This window comes from Oncorhynchus mykiss, chromosome 28 (assembly GCF_013265735.2).
Source record: "Oncorhynchus mykiss isolate Arlee chromosome 28, USDA_OmykA_1.1, whole genome shotgun sequence".
In the NCBI taxonomy this organism is placed as follows: Eukaryota; Metazoa; Chordata; class Actinopteri; order Salmoniformes; family Salmonidae; genus Oncorhynchus; species Oncorhynchus mykiss.
Window position 1 is genome coordinate 30,982,693 of NC_048592.1, and position 24,696 is coordinate 31,007,388.

At 42.5% G+C, this 24,696-nt stretch overlaps 1 protein-coding gene across 1 annotated transcript; it reads right to left on the reverse strand.

The window, feature by feature from the left end:
• Positions 1-12,402: 12,402 nt before the first annotated feature.
• On the reverse strand, positions 12,403-21,597 carry LOC110508938 (diencephalon/mesencephalon homeobox protein 1-A-like). Its single transcript, XM_021589861.2, has 5 exons — positions 21,363-21,597; positions 16,050-16,215; positions 15,724-15,902; positions 15,056-15,434; positions 12,403-14,775 (listed from the first exon to the last, which is right to left on the reverse strand). The coding sequence occupies exons 2-5, from the start codon at positions 16,201-16,203 to the stop codon at positions 14,351-14,353; spliced, it is 1,137 nt and encodes a 378-aa protein (XP_021445536.2). The 5' UTR covers positions 16,204-16,215; positions 21,363-21,597; the 3' UTR covers positions 12,403-14,350.
• Positions 21,598-24,696: the final 3,099 nt, after the last annotated feature.

Below are 24,696 nucleotides of genomic sequence, written 5' to 3' on the forward strand. Positions count from 1 at the left end.
CATACGTACATACCCCAACCAGAAGCCATGGATTACAGGCAGGATCCGCACTGAGCTAAAGGCTAGAGCTGCCGCTTTCAAGGAGTGGGACTCTAACCCGGAAGCTTATAAGAAATCCCGCTATGCCCTCCGACAAACCATCAAACAGGCAAAGCGTCAATACAGGACTAAGATTGAATCGTAATACACCGGCTCCGGTGCTCGTCGGATATGGCAGGGCTTGCAAACCATTACGGACTACAAGGGAAGCACAGCCGAGAGCTGCCCAGTGACACGAGCCTACCAGACGAGCTAAACTACTTCTATGCTTGCTTCAATGCTATGGGTGGCAACAATGTCATACTCGTTTGGACCCGACAGCATCAGATGGATGACCTACACGTCGAGTGTGGCTCTGTTTTGCTTGCTTTGATTCTTTCTCCTGAGCGATACATTCAGCCTCTTGCGAATTGAAGGACAATTATGAAACACAGAGACAAAATGTAAAAAACATTGAAAGGTAAAAAATGTTATGGACATTTTTCTTGCTCATTTTTTGGGGGAGGCCTGGCTTCCCTTGGCATCCGTGAATACACGCCACTGTGAGAAAATGAGTTTGTGTTTATACAGGATCTCCTGTCCTCATCTACCGTCAACCAATCATGTCAATGCGGCGCTATACAGAGCCCTCCGCATTGTTACAAAATTTGAGAGGTGCACATTGATGTGGTACTTAGCTCAATTAGGCCTCACAATTGCGTCACCATCCATACGGCGGCACCTCCGACCACATTTTCGGATCGAGCATAAATTGGCTCTTGCTAGCTAGTTACAAGAGGATGCCATGGTTATCATCCTCATTGTATTCTGTTAACAAACCTTGTATATGTAGAGTTATTCCTGTAAATATTTAGTCAAATTCTGTGGAAATTGTTAAATGTCATCTTTGTGCATTGGGTATACATTTTAAAGTGAAAAATCTGAGTCAGCATAATTCCGTTACCATGGAAATGGCCCTATACTGAACTCGTGTCACAGGCGGAAAATTGTTTGCCATGGTAATCACTTTTTTTTACACATAAAAGAGAAGTAAAAAGACAAACATTACAAAGGAAGGGTGAACTTGCCAAAGCACAAAGTTTGATCTTTGTGAAAAAATTTGACTCCCCAGTTAAGGTTGATTTGCCACACCTGGGCAGAAGGTGCACTCAGGGCTTGTGTTGCATTGTGGATCATTCAGAAATATATGTCTCAAATTAAAATAGTTCCAAATTGGTTCCTAGTCTCTCCCCCCAGCACTCATGCAGGATCTAAAATAGATACATACTGCATAGGCTACGTTTACACATACGGCCCAATTCTGATCTTTTTTTTCCCACTAATTGTTCTTTTCACCAATCACATCGGAGCTTTTCACATTACAGCTTTTTCAGAGCTGATCTGATTGGAACAAAAAGGTGAAAAAAAGATCAGGAAAGGCTGCCTTTTTAAACACAGCCCATAGAATCTTAGCATTGATTGGTACATCATGTACCTTTCCTAATTGGCTGGGTGGAACCCCCCCCCCCAACAAATTAGAGCATAAAACAAACACATCAATTACTCCATGTATTCAACGCCTCCAAATCTTTTGTAATCTTTCAACATGCCGTCATCGCGGACCTGCATTCCCAGGGATGTAGAGACTTTGTCAGACAGCCAGTTGGAAAAGAAGCTCTGGAGAGACTGCAGGCAGCTGGATTTCCTTCCCACGATAACCCTTCATCACTCAAGTCTGTTGGTGCCAGTCAAGATATGGCTCCTCCTCACCCCAGCACCAATATCAAGTGCCCCCCCCCCCCCCCCCCCCCCCCAGTGAAGACATCTCCAGATTCCAGCCTTCCAGGTGAGATTTGCAACACTTCTGTTACAGACACGAGAGAAGAAATTGCTGAAATCTGGGCTTCAGTCTGTTTCATCACCACAATTTACTGTAGCTACATATCTCCTGTATTGTGATATTATTTGATGCCAATCTCAACATGGGGGCCCCACAAGGGGCAGCCCCCTCCTGTACTCCCTGTTCACCCACGACTTGCCACGCACGTGTCCAACTCAATCATCAAGTTTGCTGACTACACAAAAGTGGTAGGCCTGATTACCAACAATGACGAGACAGTCTACAGAGAGGAGGTGAGGGCCCAGGCGGCTTTGGCGCCGTATGGGAGGGGAAAGTTAGGACTATTCTAAGGGCCTGTGACTGACGGGCACCAAAAAATTATTAGAACATTATGTACATTTTTTTTCAAAATTAAATGACAGGTTAATCATCATTAATATAATATTTTATTTACATATTGCTAATAAAACTAATGATCTATTTTTCTTTTCTTGCTTTTGGCAAAAAGTAAACATCCAGAGAGCCTCTGATTCCATGATGAGACCTCAAGAGGAGACCGCTCAGGACAGTGCAGCAACTGTGTTTTGGAACATAGTGTTTTTTACTGCTATGGACAACATCATAAGTGACTTGGACACTAGGTTCCACACCACTGCAAAAATTGTAGAATGATTTTGTGCTGTTCTGAAAGTCGGGCAGATTAGTGAGGATAAAGTCTCTTCTGTGTGCCAACCACTGATTATGAAGTATTCCAGAGATCTGACACCTGAGTTTCAAAATGAAGCCACCTGAACACTGTATATTCTGCCACTTTCCCCCCTAACTTGTCCCCTCTTGGGCTCCTGAATGCAATTTGGAAGATGCAACTGCAAAGCATTTTTGGAAAAGTGTGCATTGCTTTACGTATATTTTGCCCACTGCCTGTGACTTGCTGGTGGCGAGAGCTTTCAGTAAGATAAAACTACTAAACTATTTGAGGTCCACTATGTCCCAGGACAGGCTTTGCAGTCTTGCCAAGCTGTCCATTGAAAGTTAGTTAGCTAGAAAGCTGGACTTCAAAGATTTGATCGGTGACATTGCTAGCAAGAAGGCTCGGCGCTGGGCTCTTGGTGAGTAAGGCTGAGCAAGGGCCAGTGATAACTGTTTAATGGCATGGCTATGGATATTGGATCACTACACACATGATGCCCACAGGCTGAGAACAAGACTGAGAACAGGCTGAGAACAAGACTGAGAACAAGATAAATCTCAAAGTAATGGCTGGATTGCCGTAAAATTAGTTGTGCACAATCAAGACCCCAAGTGGAAGAAACCTATTGATTTGGTGACCTCTTGACCTTTCCTCTAGCGCCACCATCAGGCATTTCCATTTTTACAGCTGCTTATTTTCTAGTCGGTATGTGTACTTAGTTCAAAAATCTGCTGCTAATTTTATTATTTTGTTTGTTATATCATTCTATAGATGATCATGTACATTTATTTTAATTTAAGAGGTTAATGTATATTTAAGTTATATTTATTTTAAGTTATTCATTAATGTTAAGAATTTTCCATTCAATAATTTTACCATTAAAATTACATTTTACTGTAAAAGATGGCCTTTAGCACATTTCTTATAGAGGGCATCAGTCCTGCATCAAATAGTGAATTCCACTGTATGCAGAATGTTGCATGTATGTCGGCACAGTGTTATATTTTCACAGCTCACTGTCAGTAAATGTTGTACAGTAAATATTGGAGTTGCAAGCCTGCAAAGGTAGAGTTATTTAAAGCTTTGAATGGGTTGATTGGGTTCTGGAGGTGTGTGGTTACAGCAATTGCGCAGGATTGGTGGGGCCCAATGTGATATCTTTTCATGGGGCCCAAAATCCCTGGCAGTGCCCCTGCCTGGCGAAGTGGTGCCAGGAAAACAGCCTCTCCCTCAACGTCAACAAAACGAAGGAGCTGATCGTGGACAACAGGAGACGGCAGAGAGAGCACGCCCCCATTTACATCAACATGAACTCAGTTGGCATCTCAACTTACTGTTAGAATAATATAATTTTAAACATTTGGCTAATTGACTGCTGAAGCACAACCACATTTATAAATGGCACCTTTTGTTGATTGGTAAGTTAGTCTAGTGGTCAGCTATCTAAACCTGTAGTAAGCATGGTCAAATTTCCGCAGTGGCTTGTGGGTAGGCAGAACCACAAAGCACTGCGGTCCATCATGATGACATCCATTTTTTTGTGGCCCCCACCCCCATCAAAGTTGCCCATTCTTGATCTAGAAGTAGGAGACAGTAAAAGTGCATCAAAGCTCGGACAGACTAAGAAACAGCTTCTATCTCCAAGCCATCAGACTGTTACCACTAGCCGGCCTCCGCCCAGTACCCTGCCCTGAACCTAAGTCACTAGCCGGTTACCACCCTGTACTCTACCCTGCACTTTAGGCTGCTTTGCACTATATACATAGTCATTGAACACTGATCACAATGTTTACATAATGTTTAACCCACTTTTTTTCAAGGCACACTTAACCATCATGGCTCCCACAGCATTCTGCAGCGATAAGCCATCCCATCAGCTTTGCGCTTAGTGGGACTATGTCATGAGAATTTTCAATCCCAATAATAATAACTAACAATCAATAAGCTTTGACCAATCCCCGAGGTTTGTAATACCCTGGGTTTAATAATAATTAGGCAAAGACTCAGCTTATGCAAAAGGTTCGTGCAGTTTATTCATGAGAGCGCTCTGAAGTCCATAATACAAAGACATCCATTTTATAACTCACTCCCTATTTACGCACATACCTTCACACAAACAGTAGATATCCTACGCACAAACATACACACGAACAGTAGATGAGTTGTATCTTTCCCCATAGTTCTCACCACTGTTTATCACTACCAAGCCGACAGTTCCATTCCCCCGAGATTAGAGGAACCTTGAAAGGACTCCTTGTCCTATCATAAGTTTCTCAGAGTTCTAGCCAGGTCGGGTCAAACACAGTTGAATTGTTCTCTGTATTTTCTCAGACACACACACACATTTCTCTCCCTCACATGTCTCTACCAAACCTTATTGGACTTACGTTTAGTACTTTAATAATTCATTATACATGCTACATAAACTAATAATCGCTAATAGTTATGTTTCAGGGTGGAATTCTTTAATTATTACCTTTAAGCATATAATTCCCTTATCAGACTATCATTTGTTTTTCAACAGGACAATGACCCAACACACCTCCAGGCTGTGTAACCTGCTATTTGAACAAGAAGGAAAGTGATGGAGTGCTGCATCAGATGACCTGGCCTCCACAATCACCCGTACTCAACACAGTTAAGATGGTTTGGGATGAGTTGGACCACATAGTGAATGAAAAGCAGCCAACAAGTGCTCAGCATATGTGGGAACTCCTTCAAGGCTGTAAGAAAAGCATTCCAGGTGAAGCTGGTGGAGAACAACATCTTCAAGAGGGCCAGGACGAAGGGGAGGCTGCCTCTGCTGCAGATAGAACTCCTCCTGTAAGTGTTAGGAGTTATTATTATTCATGTTATCTTTAAAATAAATTCAATTTACAATATCTTCTGTGATTTTTTTTTTTCCTAATTTCTAAATATGTTTATGATTGTATTTATGTACAGTGCCTTCAGAAAGTATTCACACTCCTTGACATTTCCACATTTCGTTGTGTTACAGTCTGAATTTCGACTTAAATCGTCTTGAAAATCTATGGCAAGACATGAAAATGGCTGTCTAGCAATGATCAACAATCAACTTGACAGAGCTTGAAGAGTTTCAAAAAGGGTAATGGGTAAATATTGTACAACCCAGAAATGCAATTCTCTTAGAGACTTACCCAGAAAGACGAACAGCTGTAATCGCTGCCAACGGTGATTCTAACATGTATTGTCTGGGGGTTAAATACTTATCTAATTAAGATATATTTGTGTTTTATTTTTCAGAAATCTTTAAAAAATGTTAGAATTTTTCTTTCTCTTTGACATTAGTATTTTAATTTTATGTAAAAATGCTTTTTAACAAATCAATTTGTAACAACAATATGAGAATACTTTCTGAAGGGACTGTATCTTTTAATGTTTTCTACAGTATGCATGGTCTAACTGTAAGTCACTCTGGGTAAGAGTGTCTGCTAAAATGTATGGCAGTTTTGTATCTCTGGGTAAGAGTGTCTGCTAAAACGTATGGCAGTTTTGTATCTCTGGGTAAGAGTGTCTGCTAAAATGTATGGCAGTTTTGTATCTCTGGGTAAGAGTGTCTGCTAAAATGTATGGCAGTTTTGTATCTCTGGGTAAGAGTGTCTGCTAAAATGTATGGCAGTTTTGTATCTCAGCGGTCCTATTTTGATCATATGATATCTGATAATACTTGATCACATATCTCTCTCCCTGATCCTCTTCCACCTGGTATCGAGGCAGTTCGTCTGCGGGGAGAGGTCGTCTACTCCACCTGCTCCCTGTCCCAGCTGCAGAACTAGTGCGTAGTGGAGCACGCCATGCACCTGGCCCGGGAGGAACATGGCATCAGCCTGCAGGTAGCTGACCTTCGACCCCTCACACACCTCTTTAAGGACACCTTCCACTTAGCTCCAGGCCTCCACCTGGGACAGCTGGTCCTGCCCACCTCACCACTAACTTTGGGCCCATCTACATGTACAAGCTGCAGAGGTTAAACTAGAACTGATGGACATGGATTCACTACAGTACCTTATCTTATTGACCCCTTCGGTTCGACCTGATTTAACCGGTTTTAAGTCATTTTTCAACAGACTTATGCATTTGTATGCAGTGCTACCTTTGACCTCTAGGTGTCAGTATTAGACAATTATACAAGTCCGAGCTCTCTGTATTGAAAACAGGGCTCGAAGTTACTAGACCCATAGATTAGCTTTAAATTATTTTGAGGATAAACTCAACCTACACTCGAAACAGTGCCCTGTCAAATAAACAGAATGTTTATTTGCTTATAGATCATTTTGCCCAGTCACTGAGGTTGAAATAAACCAATTCAAATCTGGTTGATGTGGTCCAATAGTGACCTTCATTATTTTATAATTTTCTGATGTCATTGGAACTCTTTCTTTTAAATGTAATACCATCATGACATTTTCATTCAGATTCTAAACATTTTCATAATGAACACTCAAATAATCATTGTCACATTTGAGAATCTCTCTGAGAATCTCTAGGCCTGTCGTTACAACAGTTGCATTTTCTCAATGTACTATTTAATGTCACTTAAAGGCAGCCTACAACGTATTTGTTTCTCAGATCTAACGTTGATGACCCTCTCTGTTGTTGCACCAACTGGGCAATGTAGCATGAAAGCGGTGTGGACACGGCTAACGAGCGGTGCCGCCGAGTGTCATCGACTTCCCGCTGCCATTAAGCGGGCGCCCCTGTCGCCACCAAGGGAGAAGAGAGGCTGTTTGCTCGGCGTCTCCCAGATGAACATTAAGGATGAAAGAGAGATGCTAAAATGGTATGGTCTTTTTATTCCACAGATGAGTGCAGATATTTTCACTATGTGATTGTGAGTGATTACTGTATTACCACGGTAACAGGATGTATCAGCGAATGCAAAGGGAATTAATGACACATTAACTAAAACTATTTCTGTATTGACTGCTTCAATCGGCGAGCCCAGGACGCCGCTGCCGCATCTTCTGATTACCTAAAGGTATTGTAAATATGTTTCCTATGGGTTTTACATACATTTACATGTTTTAACGCTCAGGAGACCAGAGACTATTAGGAATGACTTACTCCTCTCTTCTCTTTGTATTAGGTTGTTCCTTATTGAATTAGCCAATGGTATTCCTTTGCTGTAGGCCTAGGTATGGGAGAGGGGAATTATATCAATAGGATGTGTGTGTCTGGTCTGTTTATGAGAGGTAGGGAAGGAGAAAGGGATGGAGGGAGCGAGCAGAAGAGGAAGATTGAGAGTAAGCCAAGATAAGTGAATGAGTGTACTGGGACTTTTGTGTGTCCCTACGAGATGGTACATTTATGTTGTGGTGTGATATCAGCATACAACGTAATAACAGTTTGGGCTGAACAAGCAGAAACCTTTGAGACATAGGCCTACTGTGTTGGTGACTGCATACACAGCTATGTTTACTCCCTTTTAGTTTACACAACCATCAGACGGGATGTCAGGACAAAAGGCAACCCCCCTTTAAAGGTTATGACAGATATGTGATCCTGCCCCCAAGGCCTATGTGTTCATATAGGAACTTCTGCTGGGTGTTAAGGCCCACAGGCGAGGATCAGACGGCTGGCCCAGTCCGCTGTGAGTGAGAGGATCTCACCAGCGGGGGTCTTTGTCCCAGACACACTGTGAAGAGTGGGCCCAGCAGGCAACCAACCCGCCACAGGGCTCAAACACGACACAGCATGGCCTCCCGATCAGCGCTACACTATTTCAGTGGCTTTGAAAACTTTATTAGGTATCAACTGACTTGACATAGGCTACAGTAAATGGTCTTACTTTGACAAAACTTGGGATGGGCTGGTGAGGCTTCCTTAACACTGCTCTGTACTTGTTGGTCTTCAACTGACTTTACGGAAACAAATAGTAAACAAACTCGGGATGGAAAATCATCTCAACATAGTATGGAATAGTGTGATGTGTAACTATTTGTCCCTTGCACAGTGTCTCAACCAGGCCAGGGACTGGCAATGCACTGCTCCCAACTCACATTGCTGTTTTATTTTCTTCCTGTAAGAGGATTATCCTTGAGGAGATGGCAGGCTGAGTATTTAAAATGGCCAACAATAGAATGGGAGATGAAGTGGAACGAAAGAAGAGTGTCAACCACCTGTTGTCCTCTTCTGGCCATCACTCCTCCCCTTTGTCCTCTTGTGGCCATCACTCCTCCCCTTTGTCCTCTTCTGGCCATCACTCCTCCCCTTTGTCCTCTTCTGGCCATCACTCCTCCCCTTTGTCCTCTTGTGGCCATCACTCCTCCCCTTTGTCCTCTTGTGGCCATCACTCCTCCCCTTTGTCCTCTTGTGGCCATCACTCCTCCCCTTTGTCCTCTTGTGGCCATCACTCCTCCCCTTTGTCCTCTTGTGGCCATCACTCCTCCCCTTTGTCCTCTTGTGGCCATCACTCCTCCCCTTTGTCCTCTTGTGGCCATCACTCCTCTCCTTTGTCCTCTTCTGGCCATCACTCCTCTCCTTTGTCCTCTTCTGGCCATCACTCCTCTCCTTTGTCCTCTTGTGGCCATCATTCCTCTCCTTTGTCCTCTTCTGGCCATCATTCCTCTCCTTTGTCCTCTTCTGGCCATCACTCCTCTCCTTTGTCCTCTTCTGGACATCACTCCTCTCCTTTGTCCTCTTCTGGCCATCACTCCTCTCCTTTGTCCTCTTGTGGCCATCACTCCTCCCCTTTGTCCTCTTCTGGCCATCACTCCTCCCCTTTGTCCTCTTGTGGCCATCACTCCTCCCCTTTGTCCTCTTGTGGCCATCACTCCTCCCCTTTGTCCTCTTGTGGCCATCACTCCTCCCCTTTGTCCTCTTGTGGCCATCACTCCTCTCCTTTGTCCTCTTGTGGCCATCACTCCTCCCCTTTGTCCTCTTGTGGCCATCACTCCTCTCCTTTGTCCTCTTGTGGCCATCACTCCCCTTTGTCCTCTTGTGGCCATCACTCCTCTCCTTTGTCCTCTTGTGGCCATCACTCCTCCCCTTTGTCCTCTTGTGGCCATCACTCCTCCCCTTTGTCCTCTTGTGGCCATCACTCCTCCCCTTTGTCCTCTTGTGGCCATCACTCCTCTCCTTTGTCCTCTTGTGGCCATCACTCCTCCCCTTTGTCCTCTTGTGGCCATCACTCCTCTCCTTTGTCCTCTTCTGGCCATCACTCCTCCCCTTTGTCCTCTTGTGGCCATCACTCCTCCCCTTTGTCCTCTTGTGGCCATCACTCCTCCCCTTTGTCCTCTTGTGGCCATCACTCCCCTTTGTCCTCTTGTGGCCATCACTCCTCTCCTTTGTCCTCTTGTGGCCATCACTCCTCTCCTTTGTCCTCTTGTGGCCATCACTCCTCCCCTTTGTCCTCTTGTGGCCATCACTCCTCCCCTTTGTCCTCTTGTGGCCATCACTCCTCTCCTTTGTCCTCTTGTGGCCATCACTCCTCCCCTTTGTCCTCTTGTGGCCATCACTCCTCCCCTTTGTCCTCTCGTGGCCATCACTCCTCCCCTTTGTCCTCTTGTGGACATCACTCCTCTCCTTTGTCCTCTTGTGGCCATCACTCCTCCCCTTTGTCCTCTTGTGCCCATCACTCCTCCCCTTTGTCCTCTTGTGGCCATCACTCCTCCCCTTTGTCCTCTTCTGGCCATCACTCCTCCCCTTTTGTCCTCTGTCTCCTTTTCCTTTCTTTTTATCCAGAACTGTTTCTTTTTTTCAACAAAAATGTAGAACGACAATACATTTATTGGAGCATGGTCTTGCATACAATTTGAAATAGTACAAGGGGCGGCAGGGTAGCCTAGTGATTAGAGCGTTGGACTAGTAACCGAAAGGTTGCAAGTTCAAATCCCCGAGCTGACAAGGTCGTCGTTCTGCCCCTGAACAGGCAGTTAACCGTCATGGAAAATATGAATTTGTTCTTAACTGACTTGCCTGGTTTAATAAAGGTACAATTTTTAAAAAGGATTGGTAGTCTTCAAACTTTCAATACTTCAATGTTTAAAAGCCTGTTGAACATCAGAAGTGTGTGTGTCACTAAGCTCCCGGTGGTTTCCAGGAGCATTTTAATGTGTATCTGGGCAATGTGCTATTAGAGGGATTTCCCTGGGTTGACAGCTCGGAGAATATGTGGCGAAATTGCGATGCCAGTGGGCTAAAAGAATGTTGGAAACAGGATTCGAATCATATTCTGGCAGAGCCTGTCACACCTCAATGGGCCGGGTTTCTTACGGTGGCACTTTTCATTCTTGGCTGGGTTAAAACCTTTAACCATGGAGGCGGGAGAGAAAAAACCTTGATTGAATGGTACCCTGTGATATTTGTGCAGGAGGGCTCCAGACTAATTAAAATATCAGGGTGCATCTTTCCTCACAACGTTTTGGACATCTCTTGTCCTGAGAGTTCAGCAACCTGCAAGTTCAGCTGCATCTACACTACAGAATGCCCACATCGTCAGGTTTATCTATTGGGATTTGACCCTCCTTTAGGGTTCCAGATTCACATCTTTACCTAGTGAAGCAGTATTTGGCTAGATACGGGTCATGTTCTTACTGATTTATCTCAACTAAATGATCTGGTGAGGTATACAGGAATAGAGGCTTATTCCAGCTCGATGGATGTCGAGGGATTTTTGGGGATTGGGAGGTAGGATATTAGAGAAGAGCACCTTATCCTGCATCAAGGCTGAAAACGCTTGACCCGGCGGCATTACAATCTACGCTACATCAGTCCCCGTTGGGCCCTCAGGCACTGGTGTGTGTATCTGTGTGTCCCTACATTGATGTGTTTGGGGGTTGGATAAAGACCACTTGGTAGTGTTGTCATAGTTTGCTGGTTCAAAATCATCCCAGGGGAAAATTGCTACCCGGAATAACAAGGAAATTCAGCTTTACATATCGAGAGGCATATCTGTGTTATAGCAAGGATGCCCTTTTAAATAGGACACCTACAATGTAATAACACACAGCAAGGTTGAGAAAAGTTGTTACATTCACATTAACACTATGCTAAACTGGGTTGTTGTCCCATGTATCCACTTTTGAGGAAGTGTTTATCCATAACAGATTGCATTTTACACCGTTAGGGAGGATATATCTAACGAGGATAAATCAATTAGCAGTTGAACAATGTCACAGCCAGGCAATCAACATGCAGTTTAGTAGGCAGAGCTAGGAGGCAGTTAACATGGTGTTGGTGGGGATTGCAGCGATCCTAACCTAGAACGCTATCAGAGGGGGGAAGGTGTGTGTGTGTGTGTGAGAGAGGAGGGGGGGGGGGGTCTTGTGCATTTTGACAAACCACGCTGTTTAAGATATAATAGCAGCATAATCACCGCCCCAGGTCGCCATTCTTCAGGATAATAGGCTGCTTATTCATCGGGGATGGCTTATGTCCCCTGTGCTGTTTATTTCTCCTGATTACCTTCTTCTCTCTCGCTCTCTTTCTCTCTCGCTCTCTGACCTTTTCCTGTTTTTTATATATATTTTCGGGGTAACACTTTCCTTGACACCCAGCGTCCTAACACATTATGACACAGTCATAACCATGTCATAATATGTCAGAACAGCTGACCTAACTTGTCATAACCTGTTAATATATGGTCATAACATTCTCCTGACACATATATTTAGACCTGTTGTGACATATATTGTGTTATTTTATGACTGGTTTTGACACCTACATAAGAGTGTAAAACCCATAAAACCTAGCACACAAGGCAAAACATTCCATTACACCATAGCCTATGTGTCAACAGTATTTTTATGTTATATATTTTTATTTTATTTACCATATTCAATTATTATTGTAATTGCACACACATTGAGGTCAGACATGCACCTAGCCCAATGCTCTGCTGCTGATGACTGGGATGAATGCAGGAGCAGGTTTCAGGAGCAGGACAAAACACCCTCTTTTTGACTGACTACTGACATAAGGTCATGTACATGATAGGCCTATCTGGCTTATATGATTATGATGGTCATAACAGTGTCATGAAGTCTATTTTCTACAAGAATTCATTACAACTGATTTTTTTTTTTGTTACTTTCAAACGAAAGGAAACTTCTTGGCAGGGAAAGAAACTAATTTGAATAAATGTGGGTTTTGACACACTTATGTAGGTGTCATAACCAGCCTTAAAATAACGCAATATATGTCACAACAAGTGTAAATGTATGGGTCATGAGTGTTATGACCATAATGACAGGTTATGACCGTGTCCTAATGTGTTATGACATTGGGTGTCAAGTAAAGTGTTACCATACTGTATATTGCCTGTCTTTCCCTCTCGTTATCCCTGTCACCTTCCTTTTCCCCCTCGTTTCTCACATTCTATTCCTCTAAAAGTGAATTCCCTTCCTCCACACTGCACTCCTTCCTCCCCTGGAAGAAGACTGATTGTAAAATCCTTAGCTGTGGCTTTGTCATGTGAGAACAAGAACCAAGAGAAGGAAGCTACAGTATGTAAAGACCAAGCATGGCTTTATTTAGGATTTATTTTACAACATCACTTTTCAAACTTACATTGTTAAAGAGAGAAAATGATAATGCCTATGGTTTCCAGATTAGTCTCGCCAACATTTAAAATCTACCACGGGACCAGTTAGTATGACAGGCTGGAGAGAAACAGTAGAACTTTTACAATCACAGCCACAATGGAACTCAAATGTAGAACAGACAGTATAGCTTCAGTAGTCCAGGGAATAGAAGGTAATGGAATGGCGTGAGCCGTTTAAATACTATTGTACAACTCTGACAACTATAGGAATTGCCAACTTGGACAGTTTATGATCAATTAACAACATATGAACACCTTTACATTTGCCTTATCAGTAAACATTAATAGATAGACTTATTTTTCTTCTTAATTTACATATTACAATTATTTACATTATTGGAGTGGATGGACTTGATGGGATCCCAGCACAGAGAGAATCCCAGGTGCATAATTGACTACAATTTAAAGATTGGCCACTCCTTAAAGTGCTTAAAGAGTACAACAGAAAGTACTGGAGACTACCCCCGCCCCCCAGCCCTAAAGGCCCCCTATTCTGTTTGTGGAGGGATGCTGTTACCAAGTTACGTATAAGGGAATCATAAATAGTGTGAATGTTCATAATTGCATATGCTCCCCTCCCCTCTGCCCAGGGCAAAATGTAATTAAAAGCTTTGCACCTTTAGTCACTGAAATTATTTTCTCATTACCAAGCCAGTCTCTGTGCAACATGATTTAATACTGGGCATTAAACTGATAAATTAGTCACTTCTAATTAGGATATTGAGGAGAACATGGCTTGAGTTTATATTTATGTATGTGCTTGCGTTTTTAGAATGTGCTAGGTACCTACATGACCTAATTGAAATGGTAATGGCCCCACGGTACAAATAGTCTCTCAATGCCACCAATGCTGGCACAAATGTATTTTCCCCCTTGAAGACCCAAATTCCCTTAAAACGGCCTAAATTCATCTTTTATCTGTAAACATTACATTGCAAAGTCTTTATCACCAAGTGCAACACTAGACAGGTAAATACGTATGAAGTGTATTTGCTCTGCTTTAGCGATCCTGTGTATAGCCTGTGCAATCCCAGACGTTAGGCAACTGATAAAGCAAGAAGCAGGAGAGAACTCGGTCCAGGGTGATTTGCCATTTTGGTTTTCAAAACTCTGGCTACTAATGCCCCGAAACCATCTGGTGGAGAATATGGTTCCTGTAGGGCTACGGAGGTTACAGACAAGGGATGGGTAGGATGTAGTACCGATCTCCCAGCTAGGTCGCACGAAGATCCTGGGCTTAGTTAGGCAGCGTGTCCAGTCCCAGGGAGGCCGCATGCTGCTTGGCCCGCATCCGGAGGTTCTCGATGCTGGTGGTCTTGCTGTTTTGGCTGGGGAGCCCTCCGGAGGCCTGGAGCAGGGGACTGTTCCACACCTGCTGCGCTGCGTGGTGGGACAGGGACTGGTAGTAGGATTGGCAGGGCAGGGAGCCCAGCGGCGCCGGAGACATGTTGACATTCATGCCCAGGTAGGGCAGAGTTGGGGTGGTGCCCATGTCGAAGGAAGGGTAGAGTGCCATGTTGTTGGTGGCAGCCATGTGCTGGCGGAACTGCTCCTGCAGGCAGAAGAGGCTGAGCGGGGAGGAGGAGTAGGAGTGGCTCTGGGAGATCCCACCGCTGACACCACTGGAAGAGGGCGTCACAGACCGGGAGACCATAGGGGATTCTGGGAAAGGGGAAAAAGCATGAGTCAATAACATTAAACTACGTTTTACTGGTGGGCAGGGAGGCAGACATATGTAGAACTAACAAAGAACCAGCAAAGCTGTTGTGCCACTTCTTCATTTGCCAGTATGACAAATGAACTGATGTTGGGCAACAATGTGAGCTTTTCATATGTTTACTCTTTATTGACCATGCTAAAGGAATTCTCTGATTGATAATGCCCCCCCAGCTACAGTATATTAGAGCTGTACAAGTGCCAGTCACAAGAGCTTGTCCTTTACCAGGTTTGGGGCTAAGTCGTTTGCAGGGTGGAGAGACGTTGCCGGGTGTGATCACCCTTTCACTCTTTAACTCCTCCCTCTGTGGGTTAGACTCCTCCTCCTTATCGGTGGCATTGTCCTCTGTGGCCGACTCGCTGCCTGACTGCTCCGCCGAGGTCACGTTCAACTCCACGCTAATTTCCGGCACCAACAGAAGGGGCGGACCCTCAACCTCTAAGGAGGAAGAGGATGGGGGGAGCTGGTTCTCTGGAGTGATGGTGGTGGGAGCCTCCTCCTCGTCACCTCCCTCTAGGTTGGCCTCCTTCTGTTTCTGGAGCTGTTCCTTCTGCAGGCTACGCTGCTTCTTGCGGAATTTGGCCCGGCGGTTCTTGAACCACACCTGTTTGAAAGGTTGCCATATTGGGAGACAGTCAGAAGCATACTCAGTGTGCAAGAGATTAAGCCAAATGGTTGTGGATGTACATGTGTGTTACATTGGTGTAGGTCTGCCTACTGTTTATCTTTAAGACAAGCCAAGAAGAATTGCAAATTACTAAAGTCTTTTTTTTCTGCAATGTTTAGCCAGTGGTAAATATATTTCATGAATTATAATTCAGGTACAATAACCAATATTGTTTGTGTTTCAATCTACAGGTACCATGCATTCGGAATGTTAATTAATTAGTTACCTGCACGCGGGCCTCGGGGAGGTTCGTGCACATGGCCAGGCGCTCGCGCATCACAACATCGGGGTAGTGGGTCTTCTGGAAGGTCTTCTCCAGTGCCTCGAGCTGCTGTGCGGTGAACGCGGTGCGACTCCGGCGCTGTTTGCGGTGCTGGGACCCGTAGCGAGCCTCCAGAATGATGTCTTGAAATGTGCAGCCGTTGGAAGAGAAGAAACACGGCAAGTTTAATTAATTGGATAGTACCCTATCCTATAGGGGGATATGTCAGAAAGTGATCATCAAAGGTGATGCCTAGTGTGTGTAAAAGTTTATTTGTTGGACTAAATTACCAGCCAGTCTCTCCGCGAGGGTGAGCGCGTGCACAGAAGGTCGGTAGTCTGGCGCGTGTTGCGCCTGTTGCGCGGCCTGCTGGTGCAGGTTGTACATTGCGCTCAGGGAGTTCATCGCGTGGAGAGAGTAGCCGTTCACTCCATAGTGCTGCATGACGGGCACTACCTGTTGGAAAACAAGCATAGATCATGTTAGCATTTGCTTGAATGTTTCCATTTGGCTATCTGTCCGGAGAGTTTGACAGGCTATTGTTCCATGCATAAACGTTCCCATTTTAGATACGCGCGTAATGAACGGTCTAAATTCACTGTTGGTTTAATGATCTGACAGTTCAGGATATGTTGTGTGTAGACAGTGGTGCACTTGCAGTTTATGCATATTGCAGTTCATAATTTGATCACCTCATATAAAGTTGTAGTTTTGCAGACCTTTGTGTTTATCTGTGCAACCAAGGTTGGTTAATCCTTGACAAACCATGACTTAAGTTGTTCATGTTAAAGTTATCAGAGTCGTGTGGTGCTTGTAATAGCCAACGACGTGGTCATTTGAATCGCATACAGACGCATTTCATTTCGTTAAGGTAGACGTATGGCTCAGGGGCAATACATTTTAATATCTGGACAAAAACGTTAACCATTCATATCCAATTATCGCTTGGTTCAAGCCATTCATTATACACAATTATTTTAATTGGGGTAGGGTGTAAGTGGCACTCGTTCACGTAGTAAAGCGTAACGGATGCCTTATGAAGGAATTTATTTACTTACTTTCCCTGTGATCGCAGCAAAAGCGCAAATCCCCTTTGAAAGCGCCGCGTTGAGAGATCATTGCGTTGATGAAACGCTTTGGAGATGATATAACAAGATTTGTTCCACGCCGGGATGGCAACCTGAAGTCAAAGAGGTCCCGTGTGGCTCCGTTTGTAGAGCATGGCACATGCAATGCCAGGGTTGTGGGTTTTATTCCCACGGGGGACCAGTACATGCAAGTAAGAAAAGGACTACTGTAAATCGCTCTGATTAATTAAGAGCGTCTGCTAAATGACAAATGTATTATATTGAACGGTAATGATAGGCTGTTCTGTCAATACCAATGCTTTAGCTAGGCCTACTGAATTATCTCATTCGGTTAGCCTATGAATTTTAGTAGCCACTTTAGTTCTTTTTAACTAGGCCTACTATTTGTTGGACCATGTTGGTTTATATTTAGGCTACGTTGTTAACCCGTGTTGCCTCCTTACGTGAAATTCGCTAATCAAACTTTTCTTGTGGCAGGTAGCCTAGAGTGTTGGGCCAATAACCGAAAGGTTGCTAGATCGAATCCCGAGCTGACAAGGTACAAATCTGTCGTTCTGCCCCTGTCGTTCTGCCGTCATTGTAAATAAGAATGTGTTCTTAACTGACTTGCCTAGTTAAATAAAGGTTAGAAAATGTGTTTTATAATAAGTCTAATTAAAAGTATATCCTTCATTTTATTGGACAGAACAACTTTACAGAAAATGAATCAAAGCCTTCCCACTGGGCTCGCTGGTTGAAACAACGCTGTTTCCACGTCATTTCAATGAAATTATGTTGAACCAACGTGGAATATACGTTGAATTGACGTCTGTGGCCAGTGGGTTATATGTAGGTCTCCGAGGCAAAATATCTCATCCTGCATTTTTGTAGGTTATTATTTTCCCCTTTAAAATTTTCATAGATAAAATGAAATGCTTCAGGACACGATTAGATAGATACATGTTAGTGTCGAGGTCTTTGACAAGAAGAGACATCTTCGAGGCTCAAGCGGTTATGATTATAACAGAGAGAAAATATATAAATATTCCCATGCATGGCAGGTATCAGGAGATTTGGAAGGGGGAGAGGTTTCCTAAAGTCTTAAATTGCCTCACTGTAGCATTTTGACATGCTAGGCCTCTAATGTTTTCATCTTCGCTGGTGTCTGTGCTCCTTTAGGTCTATTTTCATTGGCCAGTTCAGGATGGGCGAAACAGAATCCTCAGATCCTCAAAAAGTTCTACAGCTGCACCATCGAGAGCATGACTGGTTGCATCACCACCTGGTATGGCAACAGCTCGGCATCCGACCACAAGGCGCTACAGAGGGTAGTGCGTATGGCCCAGTACATCACTGGGGCCAAGCTTCCTGCCATTCAGGATCTCTATAACAGGCGTCAGAGGAAGGCCCTAAAAATGGCTAAAGACTCCAGCCATTAGCCTCCTATTGTTATTTTATTGTGTTACTATTTTTTAACTTTAGTTCATTTAGTAAATATTTTCATAACTCTTATTCTTCTTAACTGCATTGTTGGTTAAGAGCTTGAAAGTAGGCATTTCACGGTAAGGTATACTGTTGTATTCGGCGCATGTGACAAATACGATTTGATTTGGGGAAGTTCACTATGGGTTACTGGGGGCAAAGAATATGTACAATATGAATGTTTTGATTTAAATTAAACCAAAAAGGGTATATGTCCATGCGTCATTCGGCTGATTGAAAATGTACGTCGGCCTATTCAAGTCATTCAAATAGTTAGTCGTTTTCGAAATATCATGGTGCTCAATTGCTCATTGACTGTATCTTGATTCTATCACCACAACCTAGAAGATAAGCTTGATATAAGAGCGCATTGAGACTCATATTTATTCTAGTCAATTTATACATATTAAATTGTACATAAGAACATTATACAACAGAATGAACTGCCTCAAGTCTTGCCCAAGGCTAAAGGAGGCTGTGATAATTCAAATTCAGTCAAGAATTTAATCCACACGCAATTCATTTTTTTTTAAGTGACGCTGCACTTAATGCAGTCTGTGATAAGGATCAAATTGATGTATTTAATTGAATATTAACTGTAATTGCTAACATGCTTGAGAAGTAAGCCTTTGCTTGAAGTTCATTGACTTCATTACCCTTGACAATACTTAATTCAATGTCACTTAATCCCTTAATGATGTTAATTTATGATATAGTAAGACCTTAAATGATATAGTTGTAACCTACACAACAATGTAATAGGCCTGGTAAACTGTTATTTTCTATTATTGTTATTTTATAATGTTAGACCTATCGATATTACATTATGAATGATTTTGACAGTTGTATTATTACAACGTTTATTTCAATATTTGATTGCGTTCAAATAGAGATCTCTTTTAGGCCAAAGCACCATCACTACAGAATGTATCTGTTTTTTATCATTGCGTTTTGCTTTTCATGTATTGTTGTTTATAATAACGTGTATTTGAATGTGGATGTGTATATTGTTTTTTGATGTGCATTGTTGTGCTAAACAGGGCTCATCTGGAGGAAAGGAGACGTTGGTCTCAGCATTGACTCCGTAAAAATAAAATAAATAAAAATGTGTTTGAGTAACAATTAAATCAAGTGAAGGAATCAAACACTCCATCCAAATAAATAGGAATTTGCCATTTTTCCCCTTTTTGCATTATGAAACTTTTTGTAACAACTCCTAATCTCAGCAATAAAATCTGACCTATAACACCGTGAAGCTGCTGTCCATGTTCTGTGTGTAAATGAGGGAGCTGTGTGCATGAGGGAGCTGTGTGTATGAATGACGCCCGCAGTGCCTATTTCCAACCTATTACACTGCAGTGCCTGATGAATGTGATCACAGGGCAAGAGGGAATAGGTTAATTCGCCTGGACAGAAGGACGGTGCTTCGCTAAACATTTACTTTGGTCCCCCGAGTATTTGAGTTGAATGGGCCCGCTTTCCTCCCTCCCCTCTCTCTCGGTCTCTTATCCCATCGCCCCGCGGGGCAACGTTTTGGCTGAGATGTATGGCTTCTCCGTGGGTAAAATATGCATGTTGATCCCCATTTGGCTCCCCGTCTAATGGAAGTGCAAATAGGTTTCGACTGCGAGGCTCTCCATTTATCAGCAACGCTGACACCGACGGACATACAGTGCGGTTCAACAGCGTGCGTGCGTGTGTGTGCGTCCATGTGCACGTGCATGAGTAGAGCGAAAGATACCGAGGCTACTTACTCATACTAATTCTTATTTTGTACTTTCACGTTTTTCATGCATTTTATTGTTATTGATATTTGTACTGTTATGATAGGCCTACCATATTTACCACACAAACCTACTTATTCTGTCTAGCTGCCATTGTTGTCTATTCATGTGCCTATCCCTTCTCCGGGTTGTACGTTTTTGAGTGCCCCAGGCAGCACTGTTCAAAGCTTCGGTTATTAAAACAGCATTATGAAATTTGGCATGTACATTGCAACCCTTTGATCTGACTAAATTAGGAAACATTTTATTGCTAAAAACCCTTCGGCCGGAGGTGTATGGCAAGCGACAATCTGCCCTTTGGGGTGTCAGAGTCATATTTTGTATTCCAGACTGTTCATATCCGCGAGAAAAGTGTTTGATTAGCGAATTTAACGTGAGGAGGCGGAGGCAACACGGGTTTAACAACGTAGCCATAACCACTAGTCCTGACAAACTATTCGTTAATTTACAATTAGTTTAAACAATTTAATTGCAATTTCATATGGACACAATGGCATGGGTCTGTGCAATTTGTGTTGTTTTTTGTATTTGACTTATTTGATATTGTTTTTGATTTTATAGTTCCATGAAATGGTATATGCAGAGCTTCCTTTAAAAAGCGACACCAGTCTCAATGGCGACTCCCTGCTAAACGAAAGATAAAATAAAACACTTTTTTGTTTGTTTAATCTGAACCTATAGATCTGAGGGTTGAAAATGTACTTCATCATCCTGAATGTTAATAATTATGAAAGGGAAATGACATGAAATGTAGCTGTTATGCCTATATCAGTTACAATACCAGGCCATGAAATCCTCATGCGCTCAACAAATTATTGCGTCATAATTCCCAGATGGAAATGACTGAAGTACTTCCACAAAACCCTGTATATCTACATATTAATTTGATTTATTTTTTTATGTACCATTTTTTTTGCAAGATCTCTCATTCCCTTTTGGATGTCCTCATTTTAATTCTACAAAAATGTACTTGAATCGTTACCAATTGAATAGGCCTACTTTATCACTTATGTCAAGTCCTTCACATCTGCAGCCAAAACAATTTTACTGTGCTCGCTATACTGTAAATGCTTGCTCGATATTTGATCGACAACGTCTTGTAAAACATAATATCATATCGTGCAATTACCATTAGGTTTATTATACGATTAAAGTGTGCACCAATAATGTAAATATTGTTCCACCACATGTGTATCAACACTGTTGTAACCAACCTGTCAATGCTGTTAACAAGTTGACCCAGTCCCAGAGATGTCCTAAAAGTTCTTACCTCTTGCTTAGTCAGCCGAGTTGTCTTTGGATGTTGTGCTGCTTGGAAGTGTATCCCGATTCTGAAGTGATTTTCTTAAGATTCGTATTATTGCTATGGCTCCTTGTTAATAATGTCCACCTTTCTCGTGCTCTTCATGCGATTGGGAACGAACGACTACAAGTCCATATAGTTCTGTGTGAAACGCGTGCTCTGCTACTTTACGCGTGTCTGAATCCTGTGCGTCTCGCGCTAAACATTGTAGGCTGCCATCTACTGGGCCATGAGCTGATGAGGGATTTTAAAGCGTGCTCTGTGAGGTCATGTTAGCTTTCTAGTGGTCCTTGAAGCTGTCAATCAAATAAAGAGGCTCTTTCTCCACCATTAGTAGCGGACGTTTGGCCAATGACCATACCTATATTCGAAATCATCAACTTCAGAACATGATGTATGCGGATTCCCATATGCAATCAACATGTATTTGTTTCGCATTTGCGTTTGAATTGATAAACATTCAGTCAATTCATGGATTAAGAAGAGTATCATCTCCTTTAAATTCTGGAAAGCAAGACGTAAAAACAAGTATACTTCGATTTTTCTTGCCTTTGAGGGAATTGGATCAGTGAATTGAGTAGCCCCTAATTGGGAGATGGATGACATTTCCAGAATTTAAACGCTGTTCAATTATCTTTAAAAAGATAAAACAATATTCAATACTTATTTTCTAATATTTTTGATAATTTTATAATAATGAATTGTATTGATTTATAAATTGACAAAGGAGCCTGTTTTAACTTCAGTGTGGTAACGTCAGTGTTTCCTATGACCAGTGACAGACATTGTGGTTGCAGGGTCTAACATTATTTTGTGTTTTTTTTTTATCAAATATTTCTGAATGTATTTTTTCTGAGAAATGAAATGTATATTCCTCAGAATACTTTGGCATTAGTGATGTACATGGATCTCTTTGGGTTTTGGAAAACTTCATACGGTTTTGGGTTTTGGAAAACCTCATACGTTGGTTTTATTTGTATTTCGGCTTTCCTCATGCCATTGGAGGAGAGAGCGCGGTGCAAAGACTTTTGGAGAGATTGCAAAAAGATGCCAGGCTAGTGCCTTTAGAATCTCACCCGGCCTTGAAGGATTTGGGCTAGGATAGGGAAGACAAGACGCCATCTCAGCCTCCAAAAACCCCTGTCTTCAAATGACTGCGGGTAAGAGGATTAAAACAATAATGCCCTCCTCTTCTTGAAGGGGTCGCAGAGAAGATTCTTCTCCCGGAGCAAAACCGTTTAGGTGGGAATTAAGGGCAGCGCAAAGTAGCCTTTTAACGTAAAGCTTGCATATTTTATAAAATATTATTTGGGAATGCGGGCCAGGGACAAAATCCTAGCCGTAGTTTTATCTCTGACCATGTTTCTCATCCACATACATTTGAATTGCAAACAAAATATCCTATGGAGTAGAGAATATTGCATTTTCACCCTCTATATAACACATGCCCCCTTTGAAATATGCATTGCACTCAAATGCATGAATATGTATGGACTAGTATAGTATAGACTGTTCTGCAACTGTCTTTGGGAAACATACTTCTGTCCGAGAGAGAGAGCGAGTGTGTGTGTGTGTGTGTGTGTGAGAGAGAGAGAGAGAGAGAGAGAGAGGGAGAGAGAGAAAGAGAGAGAGAGAGAGTGAGTGAGAGGTATTTTGCAGGTACCCAAAGACGGGTAGACATTACGCACGAATTACACACTGTAAACAATGTTATACAATTACTATTCCAATTAAGGCACTGCTGTCAGTATCTACAGTCTGAAACTAAACCACATGAAATATGATTTTTCATGGGATGAATCCTAATGCGTTTTTTTTGTTTTTCTATATGAAAGTTAGAGAAACTGGTAGCAATAGCACATTTGTGCAGTAAACAGGATTACGATTTTCCAAGAAAATTGGTATAACGTAGTTTTTACACATGATCTTTCGACAATAGGTAATATATATTGTCTATATTCCAATTAGGTGGTATAGGTCTATTGTTGCTCCTTATGGTCCAAATAGAGAATTCTGATTCTGAAGTTGCACGCTTAGAAGTTGGTCCTCATCTTTGCTTTAAATTAGGCTGTTTTGGGGTTCAATTATGTGCTCGGGTTTGTACAACTGTAAAAGTGAAACTTTTGACTATTTACTTAGTTAACTAAATGATGCATAGGCTACTTGGCTAAATGAGCGTGATTGAAATGAATATAATTCCAACGTTATAACATTCAATCACCACAACAATAATTACCTTTTTTATTTATGTTTTTACCAGTATTAATAATAATAATAATTATTATTATGGTTATTATGCTATGTCTTTGTGTATATCTGCAGATATATACCGTGCATACATAGACTATTACAGTTATGGTATAGTCATTTCAACTGTAAAAAGTTTGGCTCAACTGTCAATCTGCCCCGCAAACAAACTCTTGTCCCTCTCTGGTTTCTGTTGCCTTCGTCTATCACTCGGTTTCTTCTTGAGGTCTGAGAAAGAAAGAGGATTAACTTGTGAACCAATGGAAATAAGAACTTAAACGGGAGGTAAATCTGGGCAGTGTCTCTTTGTGAGGACCGTTTCTAAAGCAATTAAAGCGAGAACGAGTTCTTCTCAGCGCCTCTTCTCCAAAGCTGCTTTGCGCTGGGCTTAGTGCGACTACTGTCCGGCGCATCTGAAAGGTTTAAACGCCCAAGTGTCACAAGAGCTTCCCAATAAGAATACCTCTCGAGCCCTGCCAAGTGTCCTCACCTCTCCGAATTATGACCCCACGGTCCTGGGACTGGAGCTATCCCAAGGTCCATCCTGGGTTTTTGGCGGCTTGTCACTTGTTATTTTAGACCCTTGAGTTTACGATTTATCTTACTCTCGCCTTTACATCATGCAAATAATTTTGATGTGAGTTGCTTTTAGACCTAATCGTCTATACATGTATTAATTGCCTATGTCCTGTTCATTGATCTCCATATTATGTCTAGTCATGTAAGTGTTTCGCCAATTGAAACATTTATGTTATATGATGGCAGCCTATAAAACGTTGATAATGGCGCGGTTATGGCGGTTATGGGAACATTATTTCCATTTTGGATGATTGCCTGCAATTCTATTTACATGAAAACGAATGAAATAGTAGGCTACTTTTTTTTTGGGGGGGGGGGGGGGGGGGGGGGGGGTGTATTACTGACAGTGAATACTGCTCGCTAATAGCTAATTAATAGTCCTAATGGTGTTTCTGCAACTTCATGAATACATTAGGCCTGCAATCCAGCCAGCGTTAGCCTCCGCGGCTCCATTCAAGGGTATTTCAGCATCTGT